The following is a 24,610-nucleotide window of genomic DNA, read 5'->3' as shown; positions in this document are numbered from 1 at the left end:
CATTATTCAAAGCAGATGTTATAGATTTTATCCCATATTATGACCTTGAAATGCTAAGCATTTGCTTGAAGGGAGCAGTCAGTGGCATCTCTGCTGCTTTTCAGGCTCAGCGAAGGCTCACGCAGGACAGCCAGTCCACACATTTTCCAGTTTGGCTGAAACACTGCCGTGCATGTATGGAAGCACACACGATGCAGATGAAGAGGTCTTTGATAAAGTGCTGTGTATGCTTGCTGAAACATTAATAATATTGATACTCACCTGAAGCTTGTCATTGATTATCTCTAAAATGAAGGCAGCCTGTCCCGTTAAAAGTATAATCACCGGTACTCGACAGATTCATTTTGACATTAAACACACTCTGTTAGATAGGCAGAGCGATCCATATCCATTGTGTCTCCTGAACAAAGCTGGATAAACAGAGCAGCTACATTGTAGTCTCGGCCTTACGTATACGACATTCTTTTTTTCTTATGCACTATCAGAATAAATAATTTCCTTTAATTTTTCTAATTTTTGTAATTTTGAAGTAATGTCATAATTTTTCTCGAGCCTGCACCACTCTCCTCTTCCACCCTTTGAGCCCCAGGAGCAAAGTTGTGAATAACGCTCGTTATCAGGGTCACATTTTTTTTGAGCTTTGCTTTGGCTTCCATATTTGAGCTGACACACACAGATACACAAATACACAAATACACAACACATACACACACACAGAAAAAGAAAGATTCCCCAACACACACACACACACACACACACACACACACACACACACACACACACACACACACATACAGATCCTTATCCCCAATTGATTTACCACATCCCTAAACCCACCTTTGCACTCAACAAGTGTACATGCAAACACAGACACACATCCCCCTTTATCCATGCACACAGACACTTTCAGTTCATACACACCAGCATGCGTAAAGTAAAAATGGTACCTTCTTGTTGAAGTAAAAATAAGTGAACAATGAAATGGGCTACATTAGTCAACAGCTCTTTTTGTGTTTTTTTATTTGGGGGGAGGGGGGGGGGGGCTAGCTGTGTGAGCACAGAGGAATGACCTGAAAATGCTGAAACTACAAACAACAAATTAGAGGTCAGTGCTTAGATGCACGGCGCTCATATCAAACATTCAAAGGGATGTTTTTTTTAATTTATCAAGTGAGACAGAAAGACACAAGAAAGGAAAATGGTGTAGCAGGAGAAAAGGTCAGAGGACATCAAGCAGTGAAATACAGTGAAATTCATTTTGTTTTTCTTTCTGAGTTGCTGTTTGTATTGAAAAAGAGTAAATTGCATTTCCTGGTGTGTGTGTGTGTGTGTGCAGAAATACCAAGTTGACACCAAGTTAACATGAATTTTGTGAATTTTAGATACTTTTGCAGCATATACTTTCACGCTAGGAAGGATGATTTTTTTGATTTCATGTCAATTAGTACGCAATTTATTTCGTTGGTTATTTTGTAAATTTGTCAAGGCAACAAATGTTGCTTGTAGCTGTGCAAATGAACCTCAACTTGGAGCTTTTCAGTGAGATGTCGTCGGCTTCTCCTGACGATGTACTGTGTGTCTTTTATAGCACGCTTGAATCCACTTTGGTCCAGATATTTATAACACACACTGTGTGCTAAATGGAAAATTGGAGAGAAAGTTCTCTCTGAAGCATGGATTTCTTGGCACTGAGAAGTCGATAATCCAAAAACCGCGTGCAATGCCTTTTTTTTTTCTTTTTTTTGACAGGTCAGGCAATGCAGATTGTCAATTAAATTTGTGTCTGGTGAAATATTGATAGCCACCGGTTCTTTTTTATTTTTATTTTATTTTAAAGACCAGGTTTACGGATTCTCCTCCTAGGTTATGGATCTAGAATACGTTAATACCATCTTCCCTTCGTTTGATTTTCACTGCTGCTGCTGATAATAAATTCCATGTTGCAGGTATGAATCTCTGTAATCCCGGAACTGTGAATTATGGATATAATTTATTGGATTTTTTGGGCTCCTGCACTCATATTTTTCAATAATTAAGTGCAGAGTTGAAAAGATGCTTACTCTGTAATTCCCAGAGTCTTTTACTTGAACAGAGAATATTGAAAATATGAATGCAATTTTGACAGGAAACAAATTATAATTCCTGACTTTTATGAAGTAGTTTGCAATGCAATGAAAAGATTAGCTGTCAAGTAAAAGTATGTGAAACGGGCATATCTGCAGCATTTTTTTATTTAAAGCAAAATAAATTATTAAATGAATATAAATGAATTGTAAATACTCAGTTTTCATTAAGAGTTCAAAGTGTGTCTGCTTCATATATATCGCATCTACACATGTCTATAAAGCACCACATCAATGGACATATAGCTTTTAAAACTTGCATGTGCGTGCGTGCGTGTGTGTGTGTGTGTGTGTGTATCCATTAAGTCTGTCCCTCTCCATCTGTCTGGGAGTGTGAATGGGCCAATTACCATTGCATTGCAGGGGTCAAGCGGGTTGACGTCTTAATTGGTTCTCTCCACAGGGCTTCTTCAAGCGCACCGTCCAGAACAACAAGCGTTACACATGTATAGAGAACCAGAGCTGCCAGATTGACAAGACCCAGAGAAAGCGCTGCCCATACTGCCGCTTCCAAAAGTGCCTCACCGTCGGCATGAAGCTAGAAGGTACAAAAACATATTTGTGTTACGCAGTTTAGCTTATCGACTCAACTAGAAATTACAAGCTTTGCTGATGTTTGGCTTCTGTAATTTGAATTAATTTTGGCTTAAACATGGGAAACTGTTGGGAAGCAATGTGTTCAGCGTGCATCAGCAGCGGTGCATTATGTGTAATGGTTAATAGTCTTTTCTGCATTAATCATATGTGTTGCTTGCAAAGTCTCACTCCTTAAAGTAACCAGTAACTATAGAATGAATGTGGTGGAGAAAAAAGAAATAATCTGTCTTATGTTTTCTGGACTGTATGAGGAGTAAAACAGGAGATACTCAGCTAAGATACCTCAAAATTCCTGTAGTTAAGTACTCGCAATTACATTCCACTGCTGCCTATAACAAGTCAGCATCTAAGCCACTTGAATGCACTACACAGCCTCCAGGTTTGCTTTGACCAGAAGTCCTTCAAAATTACATTTTACTCAGAATATCGATGTTTTTTATAGCACTTATACAGTACTGTTTTTTTACAACTTCATGAATAGTTTACCACATATTTAGTCTATTCTGGGGTTTTATAGTAAACACTACTCACTAAAATATGATCTCGATGTTACAGTACACATCTGCAGAAGTGGAAAAGCAGATACAGGCTGGGGGGTTTTCTTTCTTTCTTTTTTTTACATTGTGTGTGCTGCACCATATTTTTTTCAAGATATGATGCCTGTTTGCAATTACTGTTTCTGAAAGTTGTGGAGGAAAAAATTATAACATCGAGCAGTTAAAATTGGAGGTTGAGTGCTTCTGGACTTGCACAGAGGTGTTTTAAAAAACCTCTACCCAAGTTCTGGTGAAATGACACGGCCAGTCTTTTTTCCATTAATTCACAGCTGAGCTGCACATTAGCTTTTGGTGGAAAGTATTCGTCCATGATCAATATGCATGTGAATAATTTCCTCCCATTGAGATATCCACTATTTAGAAGATGGTTAATATGTGCTCTGACAAAATGATTGCTCGTACGAAAGGAGAGGAATATATTTATTTAAACATTTAACGGTGAACATCTCAGTAATAGCCACTCTATACAGAGAACCTTGTAAAGTGAAGCCTTTCATTTCAAACCAGTGCCTTGAAATCCAGTATGGCTTATTAGTGTTTGTCACGGGGTCAGGGGGTGCTGGGGGTATCTGGTAGCCGTTGTGCACTTAGAGTTGCCAGACAAAGTAATAGATAAAATATTAGACTTGGCAGCAGACTGAGAATGGTAATGATGATACTTTTGGCTGGCCGTTTTGAGGCCTCTTTGTTTAATTTGAACACGGCTCAGAACCCTGGTCAAACATGCCCATTCAGAACTGACAGGACTGCAGGCAAAAAGAAGGGGAGGGTTCAGCTTTTTCAAAAATAATATTTAAAACTGCCAGTTTTCCCTCACATACATTGATGATGCATTCTCTTCTGAAATCATTACATTTGGAGTGAATAAAGGGGCCTGAAGGTCATCTTTCCATTACAGCTTTGAAAGAAAAACTACATTAAAGCCAATGGTTGCAGCTGATTTGGTCCTACAAAATTACTTCAGTATTTTTAATAAAAGCAGCCGTTCTGCTATTCATCTCGTTTCAGTTTGATATTAAGACAAAATTCTTCACCCATTTGAAATTCAAACTAAATTAAAAATCCCAAGATCCCTGAAATGATCACATGCAACTAAGCAAAGTTAATATGTTAAAGAAATAAGACCCTTAGAGGATGAAAGTATAGCAAAGACAGCCTAACTAAAATCTTTCCGGAGGCTTCTCCCTTTACCTGCCATGTGTGGTTTAATTAATTGCCGTTAATAGTGAATGGCCGCTGGGCAGAATGTCCCGGCCTGTCATTTTCCAGCTGACAAGGGTGGGGAGGGGGTAGCATTTGATTTGTTTTGCTGGCGGTAACTTTCAGCTCGGGGGCAAGACGGGCCCTGCAGCACTTTGTCAGGGGCCAGAAGCTGCAATGGGTGACTCCTGCCACAGCTGGTAAAGACCTCCCATGCAGAACGGCTGACACCCCTCACCACACACACACAAACTTTGCACACACATAGAGCTCTCACCGGTAAACACATGCATATATTCATGAGAAGCCCAAGAAAGGTGTTCAGAAGGCCACAGGCAAGAGGGAGAAGCTGTCATTTCATCTGAAAGAATGTGTACAATAGCAAAAGGAGGTTTGGGGTCATGTGCTTTGTTATTACAATCTTTTCATTCCATTACACAGCAGCTTGCAGCAACATGTGATTTCAGGGCATCAAGTGGAAACCAAATGTGAGGAAATCTTGAAAGTTGACTTAAATTGCATTTTTGGGCCCTTACTTTAGGCCGTGCAGCGTTTGAGACTAGTGTAATGGAGGTGGCACTAAAGAGGTTTGTGTGTCTGTGTGTGAGAACCCTAATCTGTTTACACAGTTAGAATAGTTTTTAGAAATTTGAATGTAACTCTGCTCTATGTTACTGCAATGCCCTTTATAGTTAACAATATGCAACCGCTTGTGTTTCACTTTATCCCCGGACTAAGAGCTCAGTCCTGACTGTTCTGACACAACAACAAAAAAACTTTACATTTCAATGACGTCAGACGGAAATAATTTAAACATTGCTGCAACACATCACATTCTCCTCCGCATGCTTTTGCTGCAGGATAAGTGATTTACCTCTGACCCAGTTTGTTCAAATTCAAGATGTTTGCTGAAACAAACACTGCCTAACTTACAGTTAGAATAACGCTTGCAGAGATTGCATTTAAATTATTAAATTAACCCCAAATTTAATCCCAACAATTAACCATCAGACTAATTTGGATGAGAGTGATCTTAACCCCAATATTTAAGCTGTGTTTCTCTTCTTCTCATTTATTAAAAGTACAGTAAATATTGTCTATTTTGTGGTCATTCAGTCAATGCATCATTTTCTTTCATTTTTGGAGGATTTTTCCTATTAAAGAACAAAAAAATGAAAGAAAAACACACAAGCAAACATGGTGACGATGGGTCGGGCACATGCTGTATAGCATGTCTAGCTGTAGTAACTCAATAAGATATCAAAAGAAAAAAGATTTGATCCATTAGAACGTCATTCACTAAAGCTGATGAAGCGTGCCCTTTCCAAACAGCTCCCACTGGCGCAATTTTCTTTTTTGCTCAGTAATACAGTAGTTGCCTTGCATCATATGCTTCACTGAACTGCTTAATATTTCCTTCAAGAATACATCAAAGACAGGGCATAACAGTTGTATTTGCGATACTAAGAGTTTAAATCAGCATTGGTTCCACTGTGTGCCGTGTAAGGAAAGAGAAGATGCATAATGTTTTGTTGTCGTCTTGATGTATTTCAACAGACACAAAGAACGCAAAGCTTAATGATGTAATACAAGTTACTGACAGTTTCCTGCACATATTAAAGCGGACAGAATATTTTTGAACTAGTAAATATAAATTAGGTTTTTGAACTGCAATTATTTTTTACATTGCAGTCCTCTGTAACATGTAAATTTATTAAGAGCCCCTCTGCTGAAATTAGCAGCACCGGCTGAGTGTTTGTATATTCTTCCTTGTATCCCTCTTGTTCCAATTTTTTATTTCCTCCCTGTCTCCATCTTCCTCGCTCTGATTTGTCTTCCATCAGCCTCCTAGTATCCGCAGTGGAAGCCGGGGAGCTGTCCCATTACTTATGCATAGGTATCATAGGTATTCATGTGTGTGCATGGGATAGGGCGCATCCAGAGCAGGGGCCGGGGCCCCGACATGACAAACAGGGTGTCAGCAAGTCTCCGCGGGACCCATTAATATGCCGGCAGCCGACAGGGATCCTCACCTACGCACGCTTAATATTCCTGTATATTAAACAACCATAAATCAGAGGATATAAGCAGCGAGGGCTGTATGTGTGATGTCTTCGAGAGTTTTAGTGGCTATGTGTAGGTGTCTGCTGAGATATTGTACTTGCTATAAAAATTCAGAGTGTGCATGTGCTTGTGTTTGTACATGTTTGAGAGGTACAGGGGGCATTGGACACTTGGGAGATGATGGTTTGGTCAGTTTTGGAATTTATGGATGATGTGTGCCTGGGTTTATGCATTTGTTGTGCTCTCAAATATTTAAAAAAAGGTGAACTCAGAATGTAAGGTCGCATTAGCCTTTTAGCCTAGCTTTGGCCCCAAAGCCTCATAGCTAACTCAGGATATCCCCTCGCTCAGACACAGTGATAAAATAAAGTTGAGTCTTAGTACATGAAGACAAAAAAGGAATTTTCCTTCCTTAAAAAAATGAAATACCAGCAAAAATATTTTAATTATTAAAAATCAAAATGAAACTTAGAAGTATTCTAACTGTACAAAATAGCAAAACAACTAAATATGGAATATTAAACAATGGGTCACTCTCTTCTAAATCTTGTAAGGATGAATACATTTGTTTAAATGAATCAGCTTCCCCGAGTTATGAGCTGTCAGAATGCAGGTAGCACAGGCTGAAGAGGAGGAGTGGCAGCAATCTTTCACTGTATTTTAATAATAAAGCAAAGACCTAGGCAGAGTTATAATTGATTGAAAAACCTCCCTTTTAGAATTGTTTCCAATTTCTCACTTTTAATCTGATTTGATGCTCAGTTCTGGTAAAATAATTATAGTGGCTGATTTTAACATTCGTTTATATGTTGAAAATATCAGCGCTCACACTGCAGCTAATTTATTATTAGACTCAACTGGCTTTTTTCAAAATGTAAATGAGTTCACTCAACATCAACTCAAAGATTAGACTTAAAGTAAAGTCTAATAGATTTAAATGGATAAAATAGATTTAATGAAGCTTTATCTTCTTCAGTGACATGTCACAACACAATGCAAAGCCGCTACTTAAACTTAACAACCATGATTAAAATTTATGGGATAATTATTTAGTTAATAATGTTGCATTGTACATGACTGGATACTGGCTCTTCTGAAAAAGGAGGCAACAAATCCATGCTCTTGATGCCCGGTTATAACTCACAAATGCACATACTAAAGCAGATAACCCGTACGCTGGGGAGAAAATGGCATTTCAGTGATTCAGAAGACCTTCGTTTGGCATAGAAAACTAGTTTGTTACTCTATAAAAAAAAAAAGCCCTCCATAAAGCTATGACATGTTACTGTTCATCACGGATAGTGGAAAACCCAGGTTTGTTTTCATCATTGTAGCCAGGCTGTCATAGAGTCAGACTCTGTTGAACCTAGTATTCCTTTAACTTGTACTAGTAATGACTTTGAATTTCATCACAGGTATAAATAAAAAAAATCCTATACTTGATCCAGCTAACTCAGCTTATTGTAAACCAATTTTCTTACCTTCCTCTTATAACTACTGTTGGAGCAGTTATAAAATAGCTAACTGATCATTTTCAGGGGAAGGTCTATTTAAAGAGTTTCAATAATGATTTAGAGTTCATCACAGCACAGTAACAGCACTACTAAGAGTTGTGTGGACTCATCTCTGTGGTTGTCCTGTGCAGCATTCAAACCACTGATTACAATATTTTACTCCAGAAATGACAAAGATTGCACTGTGGGTATTAAATAAATTGGGGTGCAATGGTTTGAATCTGTCTAATAGACTAATACTAATACTAATACTTTTGACATTATACATGCTTCAGTTGGGCAATATTATTAGAAAACACTGTAAACATTTTCATTGCTATGCAGATAATACCCAGCTATATCTAGCTGTGAAGTCATATGACAAAATCAAAAAGTTACATTACAGGAATGTTTTAAAGATATAAAACCTGGATCCTCTTTAATTTTCTCCTCCTAAATTCAGACAAAATTGAGGTTATTATATATGTCCCAAATAATGTCCCAAAAATCCTTACAAGTATGGCATCTGACCGGATACTTACTCTGGATGGCCACTTTCACCACCAGTAACACTGTGAGAAATCATGGAATCATTTTTGACTAAGACATGTCATTCAGGGTGTTGGACTATCTCCTTATTATCAGATTGTTGTAAAAACTCTTTAAAAACTTTTAATCAAAAATGCTGCAGTGATAGTATGAACAGGAACAAGAAGAAGAGACTATATTTCTCTTGCTTCTCTTCATTGGCTCGTTAAATTTGAAATTAAAATCCTTCTCCTCAGACTCAAAGTAGTAAATGGTCTCGCCCCGTCAAATCTTAAAAACCTGATAGTACCATATTATTCTAATTGAGCATTTCAGACTTCAGGGTTACTTGTGGTTCCTAGAATTTCTAAAAGTAGAATGGGAGGCAGCGTGATTAGTTATGCTGCTCTAGGCTCAGGTTGCTGCTACAGGTTTCTTCCTGCTAAATGGGAGATTTTCCTTCCCACTGTTTCCAAGTGCTTATTTACAGAGGTTCCCTTGATTTTTAGGGGATTTTTTTTACAGAATACTGCAGAGTCCTTGAAGCCCCTTGAAGTGATTCTTGAATATCATTAGTGCATTGGTGCAATATAAATCAACCTAAATTGAACTTTTAATGTTTTGTCTCCATATATGCATTGTCCTCTTGCATTACTCACATCTTTTTCATTTACAATCTCAGGTTTGTGCACTTCTCTTTATTTTTGCCTCCGCCTTTATATCACCCAAATATTTGTCACATTTCCATACAACTCCTGTCAACCTCTGTCAATCAAGCTACGTGTGCAGTACATGCACCTTGTTATTTTTGTTATTGTATTTTTGTTCTTGCTTGCTTTTTTGTAGGCGGTTGTCATTGTCTTATGTAATATTCAGTTACACAAGTCTATGCCTCTAAAATCAGAAACAACACAAACATCCCTTACCTGACAACGCTGCCAATAAGTTTAAGTTTCAGTCTGCAACAGTCTGCAAAGTTTTTGTTAAAAGGAAATTCAGTTACTGTTGGAAATTTCAGTTTTTAACGGAGTGACTTTTTTCCCATGCTTTTCATCCTTTAAACTTACAGCATCATAAGATTTGTTTTTCATCATAGGCTGAGTCTGTGCAGCATCCAACCCTTTAACATTTCTCCACCTCACTCACACCCATTCATCCTCTACCCCAATACACAGGCATGTACCATCCTCCTCCCTCCTTTCCCTCCCCCTTGTATATTAATCTGTGTTACATGAATGCAAATCACCTTGTTTAATTAGACACAAAGAGTCTGTGTGTAAGTGTGTGTGTATGTGTGTGTGGTGGCAAGACCAACACCCCCCAAACCTGATATTCATGATGTGATGTGGGTCCCTGGGTGTGGGCAGGCAAGAAAGGCAGTCGGGGCTTAATTTTGTTTTCCCAGTAGGGCCAACTATTAGTTTCTCAGCTCATTAATTACGCTGTTGTGGAGAATCATTAATAGTTAAAGTTGCTCCAAAATAATGTATAATGGATACATTTGACATGGCTCCTGAGTTCTTCTTCTTTTTTTTTTCTTTTGATGTATAATCAATTTTTGAAGGGTCATGATAATCCCTGAGCCTGGCTGAGTGGGCACTGCATGGGGTTGACCTCAAGCGTGTTAAGACATGATTGTGTGAACGTTTGCATGTAAAATCAAGTCGCCGAGATGACAGTCGCCAAGTTGACTGTCTAGCGTGCCCCCCGTCTCTTTATGCGATTCTGTGTCTGATGTTTTCTATGTTCAGGACTCTGTGTTTGCACGTGTTTTCTGCGTGTGAGTGTACGAAACGGTGATGCACACAAGCGGCATGTGGTTGTGTGAGTGTGTGCGTCTGGCCTTTCGGCTCCTCTCGCTCAGATCAGTGACAGGCACTTTTCGTGACGGAGGTCATTAAAATCACTCCCAAGGCAGCTCGGTGTCCGTGTGAGTGTGTGTCTATTCATGTATGCCTTTGTGCGGGTATCTGCCCATCTTAACCCCGAACTTCAATCCCCCACCACACCCTCTCAACACCCCCTCTTCAATTTTCTTCTTCTGTTCTTTCATTCATCCGTCAAGACATCGAGAGTCAGAGTGGATCGAGGCTGACTGGCTAAGATAGCTGATTACTCAGTGTGTATGAGCAGGTCAAATATATGTGCATTCATTAGCATATTCTTTTTGTATATGTGAAATTCTTTAAAAGAAAGAAGACCTTTAAGTCTACAATAAAACCCAAGTTGATATTCTGAAATATTGGTGTTAGTGAGTGTTTTTCTGCTGCATAGTGTCCCAGAAGTCCGTTAGCTGGTTGCACACTGGGCTACGAGAGCCTCGTCAGAGTAAGAGGTAATTAAGTATGAATAATTAACACCAGCGCCCCCCAACTGAGAGACAGCAGAGCGGCTTCCCCATGGCAGCAGTTCGACAGATCACACATGGCCCTCGTAGCAGTCCACTGTGTGCCCAGTTCGTTCATTATAAATACCCACAGCACAGACTCGTTGTGATCCTCGCCACAGGATGCTGCACCGAGGGGGGAGACAGGGGGCATCATGGGTATGTTTGTTTCACCAGAATAAAGAGACACAATGTACTTATTGTCAGGCTTTTAAGCTTTTGTTTTTTTGTGGGAGTTTTGTTAAAAAGAAAAAAGATTCTGGTAATTGACCGTGGTATTTTAATGGTTTTTGGAACTTCATATTCAGATACATTTTTAAAACATGTATTTTGGAAAGAGAGCTGGCGTATCCTGTGAGATTATACCCACATCTAGCTGTTGAGGTGAATAGTTTCTGTATGGCAGACCGAGACAGCCAGCTGCACAGCGATAATTCTGCAGAGTGTTTCATAGAGTTTCTAGTCAATGAGTAACATTGCTATCTGTGAGCTCTGTGGGGTTTAAGAGTCAATGGGTAAATGTCAAGTGCAATCACCACAGGAAAACTTTTGCCCTACATACAAGTTACATATGAAAAGTTCATATCCAAACATCATAATTACTTTTACAGTCTGGAACGGTACTCTAAAGGCTTTTTCTACTTACAAGCACATGTGAGGTTATCAGGCATGTAATCTTTAGCAGACTATTGTCTCTTTGGATTATGAATCTCTTTGTTGAATGGATTCATCATTCTGGATGAAATAACTTTTGGATGAACATGTGAAAAATATTTAGGATTGCATATACTAACTGCTTATTCTATGAAACCTCTTTAAGAACTATAACTGTGAACTTTAAATGCAGCTGACTGTATGTTCCTTTTTTGTCTTCTTTTTCATCTCTCTGCCCGTCAGCTGTGCGAGCGGATCGCATGCGGGGCGGTCGCAACAAGTTCGGCCCAATGTACAAACGTGACCGAGCCCTCAAGCAGCAAAAGAAGGCGCTGATTCGAGCCAACGGCCTAAAGATTGAGGCCATGAGCCAGGTGATGCAGGCCGTACCCACTGACCTCACTATCTCTTCAGCCATCCAGAACATCCACTCTGCAGCCTCCAAGGGCCTTCCACTGAGCCACCACGCTGGCCACCACACCAGTCACCACCACCACCACCACCACCACCACCACGGCACAGCCCTTCCCCCAACAGACTACGACCGCAGCCCATTTGTCACTTCGCCAGTAAGCATGGCAATGCCACCACATGCCGGCAGCCTGCAGGGCTACCAGGCAGCCTACGGACACTTCCAGGGCACTCGCACCATCAAGTCTGAGTACCCAGACCCATACACCAGCTCACCAGAATCCATCATGGGCTATGCCTACGTTGACGCCTACCAGTCGGGCTCACCACCCAGCTTCCCACACCTGATTGTAGAGTTGCTTAAATGTGAGCCAGATGAGCCGCAGGTTCAGGCCAAGATCCTAGCCTATCTACAGCAGGAGCAGGCGAGCCGGGGCAAACACGAGAAGCTCAATACCTTTGGCCTGATGTGCAAGATGGCCGACCAAACACTCTTCTCCATCGTGGAGTGGGCACGCAGCAGCATTTTCTTCCGAGAACTCAAGGTATGTGCGCACAAGTCTTTAAAATATGTTTACATTTGAATGTGAGAAGCTGTTTACTCTACATAAATTGAATTATTAGCCAACACTGGTTTTCATAGTTTGGCCCATCATTTTGATCAGTTTATGACAGCATACTGTTTAAGCTTTAATTCCATCTGCAGTAAGTCTTCATGCCTTTAATAAATTATCCTGCATTTCTTTCCACTGCTAAATCTTTCACCATGTTGCCATTCATAATTGACAATACTTTACCCAGTTCACAAACATGTGCTTAATCCTTTATCTTCAGCAGACCTTTAATCTCCCTTTTAATGCCACGGAGCACGCTAACACTGAGTGCACAAGGCTGTGGGGGGCAGTGGCAGGTCTGTCCATTGCTGCCACTGCTGCGTGTCCCATTGCCTGATCAAAATTCAGCAGCCAGTTGTATTTACCCCGTGCATGACACATTTTTGCTATGGGTTTTGAAAACTTTGACTGTGAGCTTCAGGCACATTTCATATTAACAAGGCCCTAGTCTGAGGGTTTTATGTGAACAGAATACCATCCCTTTTAAATACTTCTCAGATCTACACAGACATGCGCTGTGTGATGACATGCGATACTATGACTATAAAAGCAAAAATAAAAAAGTCTTTTGCGTTTTAAAATTTTTTTAAACTGAGTTCTAATTAAATAACAGTTAAACCTAAGACTCTGCTCCTCCTAACCCAGCTTTTTAAGGTTTATGTAATCTGACAAGCCTAGTAAAATGGCAACATTGTATCCTTTGTCCAGATCACAATTACAACTGACCACTGGATACCATCCACAAATGCTTCACTGTAACACGTGATCATTCTTTCTCCTATTCATCACAGAGCACAAGGGAGATTTTCTGGTGTGTGTTTGCACACTTGCACTTTATTTGCTCTGAATGAAGGTTAATGTTCAGAGCGACATGAAAGGCATTTGATTAGTCTGTGCCTCACCTGTTTTTCTTCCCCTTGTCTGATTCTTTTTCTGTTTGTTTCACACCGCATCGCCGAAGGCTCAGCTGCATATTCATGGGCCAGGGCCTGTTGCAAAATCCCCTCCAAATATTTAATATTATTTTGTTTTCAAAGGGGAAAATAACAAATGAAAAAATGCAATATTAAAAACAGAGCCAATTACAGCACAGATAAGAGTCCTTGAAAAACACATGTTGACATTTAGCACACGCCGTGTCCCCACTATTGACATTTTTGAGATCTGTATTTGCATTTACCTCAAATGCATAGCACACACACACAGACACACAAAGGACCTTTGTAGGGTGTGGCCACAGCTAATAATTGTGTGTGGCTTGCCAATTAACTTTGAATGATCATTTTTGCTCCATTGTGAAGCATCTCTATTTTTCTCACTCTCATCCTAATTCAATGATCTCACCCACTTGTGTTTGTCACTCCCTGATTTGCTGCTGAATGGGCTGTCATTATGTTTGCCTAATGACTACCCATATTACAGAAGCTTGATAGTAATTGAGCCGAGTGCCTGTTACAAAGGTAGAAAATGACCCGGGCTCTATGCAGGAGAAACCTCTTGCTCTACCCCAAACGGTTACAAAAAATAATCTCCTGCTTGTGTTGCACAAGACCCAGTGTTTTTTGGGGAGGTGGGACCACGTTTCACTCAAGTAAGAGAGATAATTGAACTTACCCCACTTCCCCTATTTTTGAAGGGTCATCTGAAGCACAAGAGGGCCTGACAAATAATGTGCTAGCTGCGGCACTGACAGATTTTCCCACAGTCCTCGTCTCCTCGCTTGTTTCTAATTAACAGCTACAGGGAGGACTGGTGAAGAAAGATTAATGCTGGGGAGAATATGCAAAGCACGGGCTAGCCAAACTGATCAGCTCACTCTGGATTGTCTGATGCTGCTATTGAATGCATTTTAAAATCTACAAAGTATTTGCTTTGTGTTTTTCAGCCATATGAGCTTAATAATTGTGTGTCAATGCATGGTGCCATCCTTTACATATTTTTACTGTGCAAATTAAGCAGAAAAACCCACCCACGACCTTTGTTCTCCACCTTTATCTCCTTGTAAACAAATCTTTGTTTCCTTTTGACTATATGTGTGTCTGTGTTGGTACAGCTAATGGTGCACGTTGTAGTGTTTCATACTGATTGCTGATTTGATAAGACATGTATAAATCCTTCATCAGCTCCTCTAACTGTTAAATCTGACTTTAAGACATGAGGTTGAGCCTGAGACCAGAAAGAGAGGAAGCTGAGTGGAATTAAAAGTTTGTCACTGCAGTAGTGTGGCACTGTAGGAAGTTATAAATACGCTTTCACACACACACACACACACAAAGATATCCACATTAAGACACGGACACCACTCACCCATAAAGCACAGCCCCTTTCACTATTATTAGCTCTGTAAGAACAAAAGAATTTCTCTGGTCATAGAGCCAAGCTGGAAGGGTGTGTGGGAGGCATCTGCCAAAAAAGTGTTTAAAGATTTAGTTTCCATAAGTTGGCCTCGGTCACGAGACTCATAAATATTTAGTCATTAAGGGGACCTTCTAAAGAGCACTCCCTATTCTTTTCCAGTGCGGCGCACTACCTCTCGCCTTCCCTCTCTTTACTTCTGGGAATGAGGCATGACGTGAGGAACATTTCTTACACCTTGGATCTGAGAAGTTGGGGTGGGCTCTCTCCGCCAACCTACTTCACTACTTCAGTTCTGATTGGTTTAACACATTGACAATTAGATCGAGGCAGGTCTGGTGCACTGGTTTTAAAATCAGTTTTAAAAAAAGTGGCATGATGAGGGAATGCTTTGGCAGGGTTCGGAGTTTTATAGAATTTTACGTGAGTTGAAAACAGGTGGATTCGTGATTCGTGTTCTGTTATTTATATCAGAACTTGACCCTGCGTTTGCCAACAAAAGATGCAGTTAATGGTTTTAATGATTTTTCATTGAAAGATTAGTTTTTGCTCTTTTTGCAGAAAGCCACTGACTATACATTTGTCTTATTTTCCAAAGGGTAAATAAGGTAAAAAAAGGGATTTATTTGTGTATACAAAAGTATACACAAACCATGCTTAATCCACTGTGTTCCACACTTAAATGTAGTGTATCCCAGAGTTTGTTCGCTCTGGGGGGATGGGTGTTTGACAATGCGTTTGTCGTTCAGAGACATTTGCTGGCACTGGGCGGATGCTGTGATATCCCTCCCCAACCTTCTCATCCCCTGTCCTGCCATGAACCCCACTGCCTGCTCCGATACATTTGTGCATGGTAAAGAAAAGAAAAAAATCTTTATTATGCTCATAAAGGGAGCTACAGGCTTTTTGCAAAAAGATTGCTTTTTGGTGGTACTGGATTTCACAGCTGTACTACACGTGATGGTAACCCCTATAAAGAACAAATCAATGAATCCCCATAGTTAAAGTATTAGCAAGCACACTTTTCAGAAGGGCTTTCTAGGAATTCTCTCACTGAAGCAAATCTAGATGAAGGAGAATGATGGAAATACAACACAAAACCTCCCAACAAACAACTTCATGAAAGCATTTCATGTAAAACAGTAACCTCCCATGATATTTAGAAATTTGTCAACTAAAGTTTGCTTTACACAGGAATATAAATCAATGTCCACTATAATAATAATGAAAAAAGGGCTACTGAAAACAAGACAGAGCAAGAACACAAAAATGAAAGTGCAAGTAAAGCGAAGTGATTCACCAAACAAGCTGCAGAAAAAAACAAAAACAAGAAATTGTCATAAATCAAACCGCCCTTGAAAGAGATGAATTTGTAACAGAAGTAAAGGTTTGTCTTACAAATGCTTTTAAAGTACACACGTGAGGTAAAATATCAGACTTTTAAAAGGATCAAATAGTTTAAGTTGCTCCTTGACAACATTTAAACACTTTGACTAAAAAGACGATGTCATGTGTTTTTGTAAAACTGGTGAAGACAGCCATTAAAAAAACAAACAAACAAACACTCTGTTCCTGTTTTTACTGAAAATTGGAATACAAGTGTTTGCATGAGTAGTTGGACTTTGTGTGTGTGTGTGTGTGTGTATGTGTGTGTGTGTGTTCGTGTGTGTGTGTGAGGGTGACTCATACCACGGTGGTCTGGTGCTACCCTCTCCTCCATTGTTCCAGCTTAAAGATGGCTAGCCTGACTCCCACCACAAACACAATGGGAAGGAGAATTTAGCAGGGCGATAGGGACTATTGATGATTCATATGTTTATATCTTACCTTCCTAACTGTACTCCCTTTTCACCACAGCTACCCCACCCTCTTTCCTCTCTACACCCTTTAATAAAAACATGTGTGTTCGGTGGTGGGACAACAAGCGCTTTTGCGTGCCTTGTCAACACACGGCATACAGAAGTTAATGTACTAAAAGGAAGCACCCTGTCAGACAAAGGCTCATAGGTAAAGTAGTGCCGTAAAGCTACTACTCTTTAGCAATAGCACAGTAAAGAAAATGTGGTACAACTCTGTAATAACATAGTAGTAACTGTGAGTAACACTAGACTAAAGTGAATATAAATGGGGCAACAATATGATAATCCATGATGTAATGTGCAATGTGAACTACCATTTCCAAATTATTACTGTACTATTGCTATGAAATTTTGCCTCACTGGCGGGGGTGCATTTCTTTTTCCACATTATTAGCCATTAGATACATTTTAGATCCCAGCTTCAAAGACATTTGCACTATTTTTTTTTCAAATCTCAAATGTCTCATATAAGGTGAGCAAGAACTGCATGTTACTTCAATTATCTGCTGAAAGTGACGTAGCATTTTAAAAGATAATTCAAATACCCAAACCTGTGTAACTATATATGTATACTCAGTCCACCCACCTGAAAAAAATGGCACAGAGTTAAAACACCCGTGACATTTTTTAAATGTGGCATTACTGTTTCTATTAGTTGTCCAGCGACAGTTGTTTGGAGGAGATCCATTTAGGTTTTTATGCCTCTCTGTTTCTCTCTCTCTCTCGTTTTTCTGTTTTGCTCTGCTCTGCATGTAGCGGCAATGGCAAAAGCAGAACTGAGGCCCATTATGTTGAGGAGGAACTGTATTAGAAGTCTCGTTCCCTGGGAAAGCTCCCAGCTGAGATGGGACGGCCATATTGGATAAACAGATGGCGGGGGAGAGGAAAGGACAGGCGAGGAGAACAGAGGTGAAACAAAGAGGGGAGATGAGAGAAGAGATGGGTAGACGAGGAATGCGAGAAGAGAGTGGGGGGAGAGGGAAGGGAAGGAGAGGGAATAACAAAGAGGAGCGGGTGGAGGAGAGAAGGAGGGAAAAAGGAGGAGAGGAGAGGAGAGTTGCAGGTCATACCTCGCATCTTTATGTCAGCTTTCTTTTAAATATAGGCAGGAATGCAAACAATTTAATAAGCCCAAATTGAATACAAATCATAACTTAAATTTTAAGAGCTTTATAATAAAGTGTTGTTATCATAACAGACCAGTCCGCTAAGATACCAAATTAGCACTGTGTTGTGTTATTTTGTACTTCAATTTTACTTCCAGTTTAGTTTATTGATTCCTATAAATAAATACATTTCATAAGGTTTCATGAACACACAAAAATCTGCAGAAATGTGCAGCAGTCTAACAAATTAGACAAGTAGTTTTAAGCAGTAGAATTATTTACAGCGCTTACTCTTCTCCTCCAGTTTAATCGACTCCTCTCAGCTGCTGCGTGTCAGTCAATCACACCAGATGACAGATCCCTCGGGTGGGACAAGAGGGGAGCTGATGTTCACATCTCACACCTGAATATTCTCCACTAATAGATTTACCTGAGTGAATAATGTAAGGTCCTCTGATGTGCCCCCGCTCTGCCCCGGTGCATAATTTCAGCCCCCTCCTCGACCTCTTTCCCATCTACATCCATAAATATTACATTAATTTACTTTGGTAAAATTATATTTACAAGTTCAGACTGGATGGTCTTTTTTTTCCTGCAGTCTTGGTTCTCTCCCCTCTGCACACATGTAGTCTACTCCCCCACCTCGTTTTTCTATAATCTATTCAGAAGCAGCTTTTATTTTCAAGGTGCATGTGCACGTTTCTGTGTGTGTTTAAGTGTGTTTGTGTGTGTGTAATAGGAGGGGGTATATTGCCCCTGCACTGCGTTGACCGGTGATTGCACCTTTTCTTTTTTTTTTCTTCACACCCCATAACTGAGTGGAAATTAATAAGTCGTTTTAGGCGTGATCTGTGAACCCTGGGAAGTGGTATATCTATACCACCATCCACACACACACACGCAGAGATCCGGAGCCTCAGGCTGCAATGTCTGTCTTGTCACAGAGGTCAACCCCCTCCACCCCTTACCCCACCATGCAACAACCTCCTCTCTCAACACCGCCAGTCCTGACAAACTGCAAGCGTGATGGGGTTGGCGGACACATGCGTTTGGCAGAGATTTGTAACTGTGTCCCTGCTCCATTGAATTTGAATTATTTTGCAGGTTGTGCCGCACCCTGGAAACACACACACATACCACGGCACCCTTACTTTACAGGGGATAAAAGGAAGAAGCTATAGAAAAGGACAGTGAGAGGGATGTTGCCAAGTGTGGGGAAAGATGGCACACGGGATGTTTAAATTAGTTATAGAAATAGTAAGAGAAAGAAAGAAGGGGTTCAAAAAAGTTGACCAAAGGAAAATAATAGAGACATAAGATGAGAAATTAAGAAAATATTACAAGAAGATAATAAAGGGTCGCTAGAGAAGGACAGAAAGAAGGAAATAAGGAGGAGGGGAGGGGGTACATGGGAAGATGAACAAGGGACTGTGAGAGGTAACAACCAAGGGCAAGAGGAGGAGGAGGAAGAGGAAAAGAGGGGGCACAGTGAAGGACAACAGGGGAGGGTGAAAAGAGAACCGGTAGGTTGGTGGGGTAGGGTGCGGGGTGTAAGGAGGGAACAGGTGGAAGGTTAATGGGCCTGGAGCAGATCCACCAGACGCTCTTGGGCTTGATATATGGGGCCTGGGCCTGGCGCGGGGCGTAGGCTTTCAAAGATATATTATTTCATTTGAGGAGCAGCAGCATTCTGGCCGACAACCCCTCCACCCACCCTCACCCCCCCGATCCCCCACCAACACCCCCCACAGTCCAGCATTTGTCCAGTGATAGATGACATACACGCACACACGTGTGCGCAACCCACCCTAAAACACACACAAATGCATGTACAGTATTGTCCCCCCTGTGACAGACACACACACACCCCTTTGATTCTGCACAGACTTTTTTTGTTGAAGTCGGCAGACGACCAGCCTCACTTATTTTAGCTATTTGTCCCTGTTTACTTGTCTATTACATGTTCGGTCTTTCTTTCTTTCCTTCCTTCTCTCTCTCACCGTCTCCCTTCTGCTGTTATGTGTCTCCCTGGCTGCCGGCAGGTCTTACGGCCGCCTGTGTGTTTTTTTAAGTTGCTATTTTAGTTGTAACAATATCTCTTTGATCAGCAGTACTGGGTAGGAGCAGCAGCAGTTCGGGGGATACTTATAGGAGGGAGAGGTTGGTGTAGGTTCACAAAGGCCTCTTTTCATTCATAAATTATTGACCATCACGCAGACATCACTCTGTCTTTTTCATAAATAGTGTAAAAAGGCCCTCCTGATTTTTTTTTTGCAATACAAAATGGGAAAAGTCGATTTTTTTGGATCTGTTTTAAAGACAGTGTATGGGCAGTCAAAAAACCATAAATCATATATGACTGAGGCAGTTCTTTAGCTAGAAGGCTCCAGTTTGGACGTCCTGAATATGAGCCTTACACTGAAGTGTCCCGCTGCAAGATACGGAAGCTGTGAAATGCTATTTTCACAGGTCCCACGTGCAAGTGAAACATGGAAATGCATGTAAAATATTGTATTTGCCTCAGAGAACAGCACAAATAAATAAAAAATAATAATTTTCTTCTAAATCAATATTTATTTCCTAACATAGCAGTCTGAATTTTTGAACAGCCTATACAACTTAGGCTGCTTTGACTGCAAGCAACCACCGATTTGACAGAAAGCAAAATTTCCAATGTCCTCTTCACTTCCCCTGATAGTCAGACTGAGCTTCAAAATACAGCCATTTCAAATACTGGACGGGTCCCATAGGTCCATCCCGGGGGGATGGCGGGAGGCCGGAAGGAAGAACAGGAAACTTGTTAAAAGAGAAGATTTAAGGTCACCTGTCCCAAAGGAGCGGCAGCTTTAAGGAGACGACGGGGGTTGGGTCGTTTTAAGCATGTGCAAAGTCTGCTCATCTACTTGTTGCTTTGATGAGGGATGAAAGGCTGTCATGAAGTACAAGTTTACAGAGCTCTGAGCAATGATAGACTCAACTGTCCTCAGCATTATCTCTTCCTTGCGCCACTTCTTTCTCTCACAAGGACCTTTCTTTTTTCCCACTGTTTCGACTCTTAACCGAAATTGGAACTCGGCATGCGAGAGCACTGATGAGACATTCAGTTGTTGACAGATGGACATCACTGGATATTCACCACCCAACTAAACCTGTAAAAGAGATTTGTTTTTTTGCTTTTGTAAACTTCTGTCTGTCTCGGCCTTTTGCCGTTTTCCCCCCTCTCGTCTTCAACCCACTGCTCATTTAGCAGCAAAGAAAAGCAAAAAAATTGAATAAAATAAAAAAATTGCCTCCACCTCCTCTCGTAGTTTTTCATTTTCAAGCAAGTTAACACGGGCTGATTCGCATTTGTGAGCACTTTGGGCATCCGGCAGGAGAAAGAGCAGGTTGTGTTTAAGTCTTGTTTGAGAATGATCAGGGTAAAAGCCTTTTTTATTGGCAGGTCATGCTGCTTGTTAAGACGGTGGCGCAGGTGACTGGGCTGTGCTGTTAGCCTCTGTGGCCCCCGAACTAACACTGTTGTTCTTTCGCAAGTTGGCAACAGTCAGTCAAATCAGCCGGGAGAGACGGGCAGATATAGATAGAAGGGAAAGGAAGTGGGAATAAAAGACAAAGAAATTGGGTAAACAAAGTGGATATTGGAACTTGATTTAGCTGGCTGGGCTGCTAACAAATCAACTCAAGGGAGTGTAAACATTTTACACACTCCAAAGTACAAAGCAACTTTCTCGCTCCTTCCACCCCCACCCCCCTCCACACACACACACACACACACACACACACACATATGCTGCTGTGCTTCTAATTATGAGCCATGTTAAATCTGCCTTTTATCCAGAAACCTTTCCACCCCACCCCAGCTTCCCATTAGAAACACTGAAAGCCAAAAGATAAATAAAAAAAATGCAGCCCATTGTGATTTGCAGACGCACAGGGTGGCACTATGTTGTCAGACGACTGGGAAATATACAGAGACAAGTCCTGGCATTTTGCTTCTAAATACTTCCCTGCTATAGGGTTTCCTGGAGGTCACAGGGGCTGAGGTGTGGCTGCTGCAACCTTAAGCTAACCCCCCAACCTCTAAACTAAATTCACCATTCAAAAGTATGCAAACATGTCAGCCAATTCATCTTCCTCTCTTGCGCTCGCCAGAACCAAAGCACAGTTTTTGATTACTTCATCTATTTATATTATAAACAAAGTAAAATCCAATATTCATTGCTGGAGTAGCTGAATAACATATATCAGATTTACATAATTATAACTCAACAATTATCTACCTGATTTAAATTCAGTGCATACAGTTTAAGCATGTTACATTACATATGTTCTTTATGTTGGAAAACTCCACCTACTACAGTGATAGAAGGAGATATTTATATGTCAGGTATCTAAGTGTGAGTAACTTCTTTAGACAATGACTTGATTGTCTTTCACACATTTACCAGAACACACACCTAGCTTTTAGGTAAGATAAAAATAAATAACCAAGCAATATACACACAGAGTGCCCTTTGGTTCCTATGTGCCCATTTTACGTGGCCTTTATTATCTGCGTGTAATCCAGCCTGCCTACAAGTTGGGTCCGTGTCTGCTGCTTTCGTCACAAAGCTGTCAACAGTTGTGCCCCTAGGTCTATTTTTGATGCTTATTTATGGCTCATCTATTCTAGACAGGGAGTGGGGAAGCTTCGGGGCCTGGGGGGTCCAGGAGACAATAGATAAGACAGTGGTGGACCACAGTCAACAGCTTGCTGGCTAGTTTTACACTTAAAGACTCGAGCGGTATTTATATTCAACGGTGATTGAATTTGTACACCGATGACTGATGTGTGCAGTTCGTCGGAGTAACACTAGACACTGTGGCTGTGTTATGACAACGGGCGAGAAATTTCAACGAGGCTGCACGCCAGCCAGCGACCCAGCCGAGAAAACGGCCCAAGCCCTCCCGCCAAAGTAGGACAAAAGCACCTGTTCCCTATTCCTACTTTAGCCGCTCTTTTCTTTGCCGGTTTTTGCTCTTGCTTTTCTTATTTCTTTTGCACTAGACCAGGACTTTTTTATGACTCTCACACCATTACCTCTTGCTCACCTCACAATCTGTCAGTCTCTTTCTCTGTTCTCCCCAAAAGCCATAAGTGCGAACCTGGCACGAGCCACGGATAAACGATTCCATACATGTGAAATAAAGGCATGGCACTAATAATAGCCATTACAGGCCCTGCGTTCTTTTCGGATTGCGCCCTCTCAGAAGGGGATTAAAAAAAGGCTTTTCGGGCAAAGCTGAAACAATGACGAGCAATAAACCAAATATGCCGAAAGGGGACTTGTTGGGAGAGGTGTCGACAACGTCATTAAACCTCTAGAAATTAACCAGTGAAGCTGAAAAAAATGCAAGGTTTTCAGGTGGCAAGCCATAGTCTCACCTTCCCTCAGGGCAATGCTTTACACGCCACATGTTGCACTGCACTTCCCATCATGAGCAGCCGCACCACCAGGCCCGCAGCAGCCATGCTATACAGAGATATCTTTTTCCAAATCCAGATGCATTCGTGGCAGTTTCTGTCAGAGAAGGCCTGGAGATGCACTTCAGGGAGAAGCAGGGCCCCATCTGTTCTGCGGCACTGCGGTTCTGATACCTCGTCTTCCTCTGAGTTCGGCGGTTTACATATCACAGGAGCTCTGGAAAGGCTCAATTAAGCAATTCAGATATTTAATTTGTGCATCAAGGGCTCTGATCCCAGTGATCTCTGGAGCTGCGCCACATTTAAATGTGGATTCACAGCTGTTTTCTTAAAAATCCACCACCCCATTACAACCCCCCAAGGAAAAAACAAAACAAGGGGGAAAAAACCCCCATCCTCCCCCAGCGCGTCACACACTAATGGGAATATGTGTCTCCCACCCTCTCAGACAGAAAGCATCACAGCGTCAGTCTGTGCATTTTAAAACAGCTCTGGTCTTCTATGCTGGGTTAAGGTATATTGCATATGTGTGTGTCTGTGGGTATATGTCTGTCTGCGTGTGGGAGAGGAAGAACGAGCAAGTTAAAGAAGAATGTCTCTGCTGTTCTGAATAATACAAAAGGGTGAAAGCTTCAGCCTCCTGTCTTCTTTGGCTCCTCTTTTGCGTGTCTTCCTTTCCTCTTAACATCCAGACATCCAGACAAGGATTATTGGCAAATTTTCCAGCGTCTGTCAATCGAAGTCGCACACACGCACACACAAACAGTTACACCAGGGCACACTTACACATACGCAGAGAGGTTTTTACTTTGTATGTAAAGGGTCACCACTTTTCAACAGAGCAACTTCAGTATGCGTTTGCATTGATTCGACAGGTCTCTGGTACTCTCTAAACGGGATGCTATTCTTCCAAAAGATATTCCTGTATTTTGCTCTTTGATTTTGATGCTGGTGGAGGGGGCAGTCTAACCTGCTCTCAAATCCACCAGAGCAGATGAGATCAGGTGACTAGAAAATTCATAGCTTATGATTTACATAATATTCATACTCATCAAACTATTAACTGACCCCTAAGGCCCTATAGATGAGGGCTTTGTCATTCTGTCATTGATTTGCGATGACACTTAGCTCTGAGGGGGCTAAATCGAGCCAAATCCACGCTACCCCCCACCCTCCTCCACAGCATAACGAGACCGAAG

The 24,610-nt window shown here is 41.1% G+C and overlaps 1 protein-coding gene across 1 annotated transcript in view; it reads left to right on the top strand.

Moving 5' to 3' along the window:
* The window catches only part of nr5a2 (nuclear receptor subfamily 5, group A, member 2), a 69,321-nt gene that overhangs the window by 5,309 nt on the left and 39,402 nt on the right, over window positions 1–24,610 (top strand). Inside the window, exons 3-4 of the mRNA XM_085372045.1 lie at window positions 2,527–2,668; window positions 11,846–12,558. Of these exons, the coding sequence (XP_085228171.1) occupies window positions 2,527–2,668; window positions 11,846–12,558 (855 nt within the window). The remainder of the gene's footprint in view (window positions 1–2,526; window positions 2,669–11,845; window positions 12,559–24,610) is intronic.

Source organism: Diplotaxodon limnothrissa, linkage group LG15 (assembly GCF_057381915.1).
Source record: "Diplotaxodon limnothrissa isolate DT_005_m linkage group LG15, D_limnothrissa_male_GT1.1, whole genome shotgun sequence".
Taxonomy (NCBI): domain Eukaryota; kingdom Metazoa; phylum Chordata; class Actinopteri; order Cichliformes; family Cichlidae; genus Diplotaxodon; species Diplotaxodon limnothrissa.
The sequence above is the reverse complement of the archived record's forward strand: the minus strand, read 5'-3'. Positions and strand labels throughout refer to the sequence as shown.